This window comes from Cebus imitator, unplaced genomic scaffold (assembly GCF_001604975.1).
Source record: "Cebus imitator isolate Cc_AM_T3 unplaced genomic scaffold, Cebus_imitator-1.0 Scaffold187, whole genome shotgun sequence".
Taxonomy (NCBI): Eukaryota; Metazoa; Chordata; class Mammalia; order Primates; family Cebidae; genus Cebus; species Cebus imitator.
Window position 1 is genome coordinate 2,313,319 of NW_016107502.1, and position 11,161 is coordinate 2,324,479.

The 11,161-nt window shown below is 53.7% G+C and overlaps 1 protein-coding gene across 1 annotated transcript in view; it reads left to right on the forward strand.

Annotated features, from left to right (window-relative positions):
• The first annotated feature begins 2,588 nt into the window (after nucleotides 1-2,588).
• TNFRSF1A (TNF receptor superfamily member 1A) overlaps nucleotides 2,589-11,161 on the forward strand; it is a 15,273-nt gene continuing 6,700 nt past the window's right edge. Inside the window, exon 1 of the mRNA XM_017546158.1 lies at nucleotides 2,589-2,936. Coding sequence (XP_017401647.1) covers nucleotides 2,898-2,936 — 39 coding nt within the window. The 5' untranslated portion in view covers nucleotides 2,589-2,897. The remainder of the gene's footprint in view (nucleotides 2,937-11,161) is intronic.

The following is an 11,161-nucleotide window of genomic DNA, read 5'->3' on the forward strand; positions in this document are numbered from 1 at the left end:
GAGACGGGGTTTCACCGTGTTGACCAGGATGGTCTCGATCTCTTGACCTCGTGATCCACCCGCCTCGGCCTCCCAAAGTGCTGGGATTACAGGCTTGAGCCACCGCGCCCGGCCTCTTTTTTTTTTTTCTAAACAACATTTTATTGAACAATTTAATACTACCTGTGTCAACATTGTAAAGTTATTGAGTAAATAAGCATTTATCCTAAATATTGAGAAATATTCTGCGTTCGTGCCAGGCTATGTGTCATGGCTTTGGTACTTTTAGACTATTAGAAATACCTTGTAGCATTAAAAATAGGACACTGAAGTCATTTTTTTTTTCAGCCCTCTCCCACACCACAATCCCCTGTATCACTTATCTTCCTGAAGTTGTTATTAATCATTAACACAACTAGCTGGGCACAGTGGTGTGTGATGGTAGGCTTAGCCCCTCAGAAGGCTGAGGTGGGAGGCTAGCTTAAGGCCACGAGTTCTAGGTTAGGAGAACTATGATTGCACTGTTGCAATTTAGCCTGGGTGACAGAGCAAACACCTGTTTCAAAAAAAAATTAATTGCCATCATGCCATCACTCGTTGAATGCTTAATATATGGCAAACACTTGCTAAACACTTCGCATGCTTGATTTAAGCATGAAGCCAGCTCTTTGGAGGGTACCAGCATGTTTCCCAGTTTTTAGATGAGCAGACTGAAGTTCTCGCTGCTTCATATTGGAAACTTGCACTTGATTCTAAGGCCCCTGCTTCTTCAAGAGCTCCGCTTTGGGTTTGCTTCTGCTGTCCCTGGGATCTCCTTCATGTTGGTGGTGAGCTGCTTCCTCTCTGAGCCCAGCTTCAACCCTACCGTTCTCCAGAAGCTGGACGATGGGGTGGAGTGAAGTCAGCTCCCCTCGCAGTGCGGGACACCAAAGCGCCATTCTCATCTGCAGATCACAGAGGGGAGGCCAGGAAGAGCCAGGGAGGGTGGTCTTGGGGCTGGGAGGTCATCTCAGAGGGAGAAGGGGTGAGGAGCTCTGAGTTCAAGTTCCGAAGCTCTAGGACCACCCTCTTCTCTGACTCCCTTCATTTCTAACAGCCTCAGCTGCTGCAGGCCCTTGGATGGGGCTGGGCGTAGGGAAGGTCATTGTACCCAGAAGATAGTTGCGTAAATGTTGTATCTTTGTTGTAGGATTCTTTTGGGAGATATCTGCATCAGTGGGGATGGCATAAAGTACCCAGAGTCAGGATGTGGGGTCTGATTCAAAGTGACAGAAAAAGTGGCAGTGTGTCTCTCATTAGCCAAAGGGGCCCTTGGACCGGGAGTCGGGAGTCTGGTGTTCTCTACTGGCTCTGCTTCCTGGCACACCGGGTTTCTGGACCTCAGTTTTCTTCTCTAGAAAACCAGGAGGTTGGCTGGACACAATGGCTCACACCTGTAATCCTAGCACTTTGGGAGGCTGAGGTGGGCAGATGTCTTGGGCCCAGGAGTTCAAGACCAGCCTGTAAAACAGGGTGAAACTCCGTCTCTACCAAAAATGCAAAAATTAGCCAGGCCTCGTAGTGGGCACTGTAGTCCCAGCTACTTGGGAGGCTGAGGTGGGAGGATTACTTGAGCCCAGGAGGTCGAGGCTGCAGGGAGCTGTGATGGTACCATTGCACTCCAGCCTGGGAAACAGGGTGGAGCCTCAAAACAAAAACAAAAATGAAAAACAGGCAAACGAAGAAATGAAAAAAACCTATGGGGTTGGAGTAGATGATCTCTAGGGTCCGTTATAATTGATGTATTAGAATATTTGGGAAAAGGGCCTTGGGAATACATGAGGACCACCTGATGGAAATACCTTTATTTCCACAGCAGCTTCGTGTGTCTCATTGATCCCCATGGCATCACTTTCCACATGTAGTGGGCAGGCATTGTTACCACTGTTTAATAAATGAGGAAGCAACAGAGGCTGAGGAGAGGAGTCGCCTGATGCCCCATGATTGGTGGCAGAGCCAGAATCAGCAGTGGGGCAGTGGGGCAGGGGGGACCTGGCCAGGCAGAGACGGGATAAGACCTGGGATAAGTAATGGCAGGGACCCAGTCAGGACAGAAAACGAGGGTTAAGACTTACTTTGAGGTTTGGATTGGACAAGTAAATTCCCAAGAAAGAGACGTGGAGGCTAGCGAGGAACTCTGGAGTAAAAAAGGGGAGTGCCGGTAAGGGACGCGGAGTACTTACGGTGTGTCAGACACTTATCTGCATCTCTCCTGTCTGAACAAATCCTTACAGGAACCCCAGGAGACAGGTTATCTCCACTCTGCAAACTGGAAAACAGACCCAGAGAGTTTCAGTTATGTGACCAAGACCACCCAGCTAAGAAGCTAAGCATTCTGAACTGGGACCCAGTGACTCTGACTCCCAAGCTCTGGGTCTCTTCATTGCTGTGTTCCATTTGGGAAAGGCTGGTGACGGGGGGAGGGGTTTATTGCCCGCTGGTGTTTGGTTGGGAGTGGTCGGATTGGTGGGTTTGGATTGGTGGGTTCGGGGTGCAAGGCAGCCGGATCTGGGACTCCCGTGCTTGTGACTGGGGCTTACAAAGAGTTAACCCGCCTCCCGCCTCCTCCTCCAGCCCTTCCTGGTGCGCTGTTGCAACACCGACTCACTCTGCCTCACTGTTCCCCTCCCACCTCCTCTCTCCTTCTCTCTAATTTTCTCAGAATTCTCTGCACCCGGGCTCCAGTTCTAGCCTTTGGGGCTCAAGATCACCGGGACCGGGCCGTGGTCTCTATGCCCGAGTCTCAGCCCTCAATTGTCATCTCCAGACCCTTGTGATGTCCCGGACAGACCGAGAGGAGACTCAGGAAGCCTCCTGCGCTGCCACTGCCACACTGCCCTGAGCCCAAATGGGGGAGTGAGAGGCCATAGGTGTCTGGCATGGGCCTCCCCATCGTGCCTGACCTGCTGCTGCCACTGGTGAGACCAGGGAGAAAGGGAAGAGTGGGCTAGTGGGCGAGGCCCTGCCCGGCGGCGTGGGCACTATCCGGGAGGGGGCTGAGCCTCTCCTGCCCCGGCCTGGCTCTGGCGCCAGCCTCAGGCCGGCAGGTCCTAACGTCAGCCGCTGCCAGTGTGGGGTTCCCCATTCATCCGCCTCTTGGAGTAGGGGCTGCACTGAGGCAGGGGAACTGGAGAAGTTCGAAAGGGAGAGAGTAAGGGAAGCCCGGGCCCCTGACAGCGTGGGAGTTTGCCGGAGCCGCGGGAATGGGGGGCAGGGGATAGGTCCAGGGTGGGGCAGATTTGGCGGGGAAAGGAAAGGAGTGGGAGTAGGAAGCTTAGTGCTCCGGGAGCCCAGACGGTTCTGAATTCTGTCCCTCTGGTCAGCTGGCTGGCCTGGAATGTGTCGGGCTGTGGGGAGGCCAGGTTGCCTGTGGAGCCTGGCTCAGCACCGCCTGTAGGGCAGGAGTGAGGCGCTAGGGAAGCGGGGAGAGCGAGTCCAGGAGCGGACGCGTTGCTGTGGTGGGTTTGGGATGCTGGCGGGGGGAGGTATTTGAGAATGGGCTGGGACGCTGGATGGGGCAGGGCAACCCAGTGGACAGCGCCCCAGCGTCCCGGCCCCTCACCTGGGGACATTCCTTACCCTTCTGCCTGCTGGTAGGCAGGTGGCTTCTGTGGGACTGACTTTTCCCAGGGAGCCAGCACTACCCACACCTGGAAAGTGTCCTTGGGCCTGTCCTCCAGCTTCCCCTCCCCCACCCCCGCTTCCCACAGACCTAAACAACAATCCCTTGGTTTCTGATTCTACAGTTCAGTTTGGGGAAGTTGGTAGAAAGTTGTTTCGTCACTGGAAAATGTCCCTTTCTCTGACCTCGGCCTTGTTTCAATGTATCCTTGATCATCCTCCATGGCTTGGTCAGGGAATCATCCCGTTCAGTCGCCCTGGGCCCATCAAATCGGGCAGATTTTCTTTGCCCTGTTGTGGCCTTGCCCTGCCGGGCCTCTGAAAGCTGTGCCTACCCCTCTATCTTATGCGTTCCTCTCCCACCATTCCTTTCTTTCCAACAATCTCCCCACACTCTCCTCAGACTTCCAAGAGCCTCTTTTTTGAAATCCTTTCTCTCTAGTCCCCTTGCACCTCCTCTCTGCTCCGCTCTGGTCCCGCATTTCCAGCCCCAGGTCCCCAAGTGGCACGTCCCGGTCAGGGTCTGACTCTTCTTCTCCCTCCCCCTGCCTCCTTAGTTTCACCCCGTCTTCCCTTCTCCCCACTGTCCTTCCCCCAGGGTCTCCCCACCAGAGAGCTGCCCTGACATCCTGCTTCTGTTTTCTGTTTGGGGTGGCCCTGGCTCTCTCACGTACCAGCGGCATGAGCAAGAGCAGGTTTTATAACCTAACCTTCCATGCTTTCGTTTCTTTATCTCCAAAATGGATGTCATAGTCATGACCTCATACTGTGCTGAAAGTCGACTAGACTGATACATGCTAAGTGTTCATTTGATTTATTAAGTGCGTGCTCTGGGCTAGACACTGTGATAGGTGCTGGGATTACAGCAGAGAACAAAATCCCTGCTCATAGCTTTGTCCATCGGGGGAATAGGATGTAGCAAATAGAGAGCACTCAGCAAAGGTTGTATGTTGCTCTGATTAGTAGCAATTACTCGGTGGCTGCCTGTCTGGAAAACAGAGGCTAAAGGTAGCAGGAACAGGTAAAGGAAAGTGCCTGGGGCCTGGGTGCTTCGGCCCAGGTGGGTTTATGTCTCCTAAGGGACAGAAGCCTGGTCTGGAGTTGGGGGGAAGGGGAAACCAAGAGAGTGCAACGTCGTTCTGAATTTCTCACCATTCGCTGGGCAATGCAGAGCTCACAGTGTGCGTGTGTGTGTGTGTGTGTGTGTGTGTGTGGGTGTGGGTGTGTGTGTGAGGTGGGGTAGGGGAGTAGAGAAGAATGATACAGGAGAGAGTGTGGCAAAGCAAACAGGATTTTGCTGCTCTCAAAGAGCTTACAGCCTAGGAACCAAGGCAGCTTACAGTGAAAAATGATTTCAGAGCAATCCCGAGGAAAATGCATTGTGATGTGGTGTCCTAAGCACCAATGGAGGGAGGAAGAACTGGGGAAGGAGATGAACCTTTGACCCCGGCCCTGCCTTGCTTAGCAGGTCTCAGCTCCTGTGCTCAGTGTCACAAAATTCAGGAGCTTCCCCAGGCTGCTTCGGTGTCCTTCGCTGTGCAACTGGAGTGCTCCCTATATAGATCTCAGGGCCTATGACTGACTGTCTTTGACCCAACTGAGAGCTCTTTTTCGTTTGTTTGTTTTGAGATGGAGTCTCGCTCTTGTTGCCCAGGTGGGAGTGCCATGGCGTGATCTCGGCTCACCGCAACCTCTGCCTCCCAGGTTCAAGCAATTCTCCTGCCTCAGCCTCCCTAGTAGCTGGGATTATAGGTCTGCGCCACCATGCCCAGCTAATTTTGTATTTTTTTTTTAGTAGAGACGGGGTTTCACCATGTTGGTCAGGCTGGTTTTGAACTTCTGACCACCTTGGGTGAGCCACCCGCCTTGGCCTCCCAAAGTGTTGGCTGAGAGCTCTTGAGAGCATGAACTGTGTATTACCCCCCTCGGCATCCCGAGCACCCACACAGGACCTGTCACATAAACTGTGCCCCTTAACTATTTGCTGAATGAATTAAAGAACAAGAGGTGGGTCAGATGGGATGAGGGCGGGAAAGCCTCATAGAAAAGTGGATATGATACTGACATCTGAAGTCACTGCCTGGCAAGGTAGCTAGAAAGGAGGGAGGCAGAGTCGGAGGCTGATGTAAGGAAGAGGAGAGCAATGGAGAGATGGGATTTTGTGTTGATGGGCAGGGTGGCAGGAAGCCAGACACCTTGGCGGGCGTGGAAAGACTATGTCGAGAAACACTAAGAAATGAGAATGGGAACATTAGAGGGAGCGAGGGAGAGGATGGAGGAAGAACATTGAATATGGTCCCAGGTGAAGGAATTCATTCATTCACTTTTTCAGAAGCTGTTGTGATACATGTTAAGTGTTCATTTGATTTACTAAGTGCATGCTCTGGGCTAGACACCGTGATAGGGGCTGGGATTACAGCAGAGAACAAAATCCCTGCTCATAGCTTTGACAGTCCATCAGGGAAATAGCTGCAGCAAATAGAAAGCACTCAATAAATCCCAAGATCTTGACATTAAATAAAGTTTGTATATTGCTCTGATTAGTCGTAATTACTGGGTGGCTGCCTGTCTGGAAAACAGAGGGTAAAGGTAGCCTGAACAGGTAAAGGGAAGTGCCTGGGGCCTGGGTGCTTCAGCCCAGGTGGGTTTATGTCCTCAGGGTACACGCTGTGCCTGGACTGTGATTGGAAGTGAGGCATCTCAGACGGGTGCCGTGGCTCACGCCTGTAATTCCAGCACTTCAGGAGGCCGAGGCATATGGATTGCTTGAGTCCTGGAGTTTGTGACCAACCTGAACAACACAGCAAAACCCCATCTCTACAAAAAATACAAAGACGAGCAGGGCATGGGGGCTCATGCCTGTCGTCCCAGCTACTCGGGAGACTGAGCTGGGAGGATCACTTGGGCCCAGGAAGTGGAGGTTGTAGTGAGCCCTGAACACACCACTGCATTCCATCCTGGTGGTGGAGGTTGCAGTGAGCTATGATTGTGCCATTGCACTTCACCCTGGGCGACAGAGTGAGACCCTGTTTCAAAAAAAAAAAAAAAAAAAAGAGAGGCATCTCTGGAAGTGCTTATTCAGATCATTTCCATGACCATGGAAATGGTGTTTGGAGCCAGGCCCTGGAGATGAAGAGAAGTTCACACACTTGTGCGTGCAGGTTAAAGCCTGAAAGTACTGGTGCCCGCTGGCTGGGCATGATGGCTCACGCCTGTAATCCCAGCACTTTGGGAAGCTGAGGTGGGTAGATCACGAGGTCAGGAGTTCAAGACCAGTCTGGCCAAGATGGTGAAACCCCGTCTCTACTAAAAATACAAAAATGAGCCAGGCATAATGGCAGGAGCCTGTAATCCCAGCTACTCAGATGACTGAGGCAGGAGAATCGCTTGAACCAGGGCAGCAAAGGTTGCAGTGAGCCGAGATCGAGCCACTGCATTCCAGCGCGGGTGACAGAGTGAGACTACGTCTCAAATTTAAAAAGCCTGAACGCAGGTAAGGAAGTGTGTAGGGTGAATGGGAGCAGGAGAGAGGTTGGGAGACAGCTTCCATAACCCAGGTGTGAGGCAATCCGGGAATGCGGACAGGACGGAGAGGTTACAGAGGGAGGCCTGGCAAGATGAACTGACACATAGGATGGCAGCAAGGATAGGGACAGGGACCTGGGGAGAGAGCGTGTCAAGGTCTCAGCGTTTGTCTGGGAAGTCGATGGTGTGACATTTGTCTAGGGGTGAGGACACGGATGAATTTCATCTGGGGCATGTTAAGAGTCAGGGAATGGTCATGTGGAAGTCTGTACCTACCAAGCCAGAGCAGAGGTGCTCAAAGTTCTTTCTGCCTTTGTATCATTCGGACGCTCTGTATTCACTCATCAGTGCTTCTCAAGAGGAGAGGAGCACACCAGACTCCTCAGTATGGGTGTGTGTGCTTGCGTGTGGGGAGGTGGGGGAATGGTATGAAAACTCTCCCCTGGAGATAAATATATTCCTACCAGGGTGCTGTCTCCTCACCTCCCTATTTGGGGATCACTGGCTTCCACCAGAGTGGAAGACAGATGTGTCATTAGATCGATCGTTGATCCATATTTATCTGCTCCCAGTCTGGAGGCCTGGTTCTGGGAGCTGAGAGGACACCAGGGGAGGATAAGATACTTTCTCGCCAGGACCCTCTTTGATCTCTCATCTTACAAGGTTCGTGGTCACTTTGGGGAGATCATATCTGTCACCCAGCATAACCATATTATGATAAGAGCCAAAAGTAGTTAGGTTCAGTTCACATAATTCAAGTTCACAGGGGCTGAGTGTCTAAGGAGCTGCGGTGGAGGAAACAGACATAATCAATGGAGGCTTCATGGAAGGGAGATGGGATCTGAACTGGGCCCTTGGAGGAGAAGCTGCCATGACCTCCCCCAAGATCTTGACATTAAATGAACAGACATGTGAATGCAGGGGAAAGGAAGACTAATTGAGTCCCTGCAAGGTGGCTGGATCAGGGTCAGACCACAAGGTAGATCTCAGCTTCGCCTCCCCACTCCGCAGCCCCAGCACAGGAAGTCACACTTTAAAGCCTCCCCTGGCGGAAATTGCGGGGGAGTTGGAGGGTGTTGGGCCACCCCCTCAACAGTCTCTCCACAGGCACCCCAGCTTCCTGCCCTTCCCCTGCTCTAGGCTGGAGTCTGGGCCTGCAGAGCTCACCTCCTGTTCCCACTGTTTTGCTTCACTTATGCAACTGCTGAGGACAGGGCTCACTGGGCCCGCTGGTGCCAGCAGTGGTGCCCACTTGGGGGGAGTCCTAGGGGTCAGGGAGGACTGACCCGGAGCATTCTGGGGGCCAGGGGAAGCCTGGGAAGCAGGACCAGTTCCTCCATCTGGCATCACTTCTTGCCTGCTCCCTTATTCCTGGAAGTGGGTGCTCAGGGCTCTGGAGCCTTTCCTGTGCTACCAGTGGGCTCGGGGAGGGGCTGCGGACACTCAGAACTGGTCTGATTTCCTAGGGATTGTCTGGGGGCCCTGGGGGGGCCCCCTAACCCAGCACAACTGGCCAGAGCCAGCCCGGCTGTGGGAATGCGGTGAACCCAGGGTGGGAGGGCAGCCTTGGCCTGCCTCCTACTGGGACTGGGGAGAGTTGGGGGCTGGAGTGAGAGCTCATTGAATGGGTTTGGCTGTAGGAGACTTGTTGAACTGGTAGAAGGAGCGGGGCGGGGCCTCGGTTAAAGGATGCTGAGGGGCAAGGAGGAGCCAAGTGGTCCTTGGGGAGGGGAGGGCACTGACCTGATGGGTGGAAGCCAGGGTCAAGGGAGACTTCCCTTTGGGATGTAACGGGGAGAGGGAGACATTTCCCGGAGCAAGTGGGCCAAGTGGGACAGGGGTCTGTGGCCTGGCTCTTTGAATGGAGGGGGTTGAAAGGGGGTTGAGTGGAGATGGGAAGGAGGGACTGGGTCATAGGAAGAAGGGATTGATGGAGTCCCATGCGTGGGCTAGTGCCTTCTGCCTTTCTGCTGACTCACGACCCTGAGGAGCTGGGGAAGCTGCTAGTTCCCTCTCCCCCTCCCTAGATCTCCCTCCCTCTGGCCTGAGTCACCGGGGCGGAGTTGCTGGGAAAAGATTTCCCTTTCCCGGATCTGACTTAACCCCCAGAGTACTGGAAAGAAAAGGGAACACGTGACCTGAGAAAGCCTCTCTCCCTCTCTCCCTCCCTCTAGGGAGGCTCATCCCCCACTGGCCAGAAGTCCCTGTAAAGCTTCCTTCAAGGCTGTCTGGGTCTGGCGTCCCCCAGTTCTTCATACTGACTCTGTCTCTGCCTGTTGACTCTGCCTCAAGCGCCCTGGATGGGATCCAAAGTGCCAGTGACCTTAGATGCCCCAATGCCTTCTTCGGGGAAAGGAACCACACTTTCAGGATTGGGAAGTTCTTCCCATCACCACCCCAAGCCCTTCCTGTTGCCCTGGACACCCCAGTCCTATTTCAGGGGAGGTGGCATGGTGTTGGCTGGCGTGGGCTGGGAAAGGTTGCTGTCCTCTGAGCGGGTTGGGGGGGGCGCACACCTCCTCTCGCCAGGGCTGGGGCTCTGCTGTGTTTGTTCTGTTTGGTTTCGCCGGCTTGCGGCTGAGGCTTGGGCTTCCGGGCCTGCGCAGCTGCGGCTGCAGCGTCTCCCAGTGGCTGACTCAGGGCGTGACTGGCCTCCTACTGGGAAATGTGGAGCTGGAGAGGCCGGGCAGCTGTGGGCTGCCTGGCCCTCCTTCCCTGGCCTGGAGTTTCTGTTACCTGGTGAGTCTGTTGCTCCCCAGTGTTCAACAGATATTGAGGACACCCTCTTATCTTTACATAAAGTGACTCTTATAGCAGAGAAAAAACAATCGAAGCCCAGGGAAAACCAGAAATGAAACTGGCAGAGATCAAAGTCCCAGGCTGGAGCTAAATATTCACTCCTGGCTTTGCTTTCCTGGCACTGATGCCAGAACAGGGCAAGCCGTTTAGCTGCTGCGGGGTTGGCCTGAGGCTGTAAAGCATACCTTCCAGAATGCCATGGCATGCAGGGGGCTCCGGGACACCCCAGCACTCCCTCAGCGCTGACCTGACCCTCATCCAAGCTGGGTCACCAGCCTTGGCCAGCAATATTTGCCTGTGACCTGTACACCTTTGCCCACTCCTGCCCCCATCTCAACTTCGTGTCCCATCCACCCATCCAGGACCCACCACCTTTCCCTTTTACTCCCCTCCCCATTTGTCCTTGCCAACCCTGGGTGTTTGTGTAGATTATGAGGTGGAGGGGATGGGCCAGGGAAGGCTTGATACAAACAGGTAAATAAACTTCCTTCTGCTTCTGCCCGCTCCCCGGGAGTGGTGCTCACAGGAACATCGCTCGTCCCCACCAGCAGCTGACTTTTCAGAAAGCTTTTCATGGTGTGACCTATTCCCGGGATGTGCACAGATCCTTACTGATTACCTCTGTGAATGTTCACAAAGCGATCCCACTGTGAACCCAGCACCCAGGTGGAGAAACACTGCCCCAGTCTTCGGGGCTGCTTGTTGGAAGAAAGGGCCAACAAGCCCTGAAGTAACCTGCCAATTCCCAATTAAAAACACATCCTTTCAGCCTCTGCCCCGTGTCCAGCACTGTTAACGGCTGTCGGGGATTTCCCAGTGAGGATAAAATACAGTGCTGTAATCCTGGCACAGTGGGAGGCCAAGGTGGAAGGATCACTTGAGCCCAGGATTTTGAGACCAGCCTGAGCAACATAACAAGACCGTGACTCTACTAAAAATTAAAAAAAATTAGCTGGGCATCATGGTGCACACCTGTAGTCCCAGCTACTTAGGAGGCTAAGGTGGGAGGACCGCGTGAGCATGGGTGGTGGAGGCTGCAGTGATTGCACCACTGCACTCCAGCCTGAGCAACAGAACAAGATCCTGTCTCGGCCGGGCGCGGTGGCTCAAGCCTGTAATCCCAGCACTTTGGGAGGCCGAGGCGGGTGGATCACGAGGTCAAGAGATCGAGACCATCCTGGTCAACATGGTGAAACCC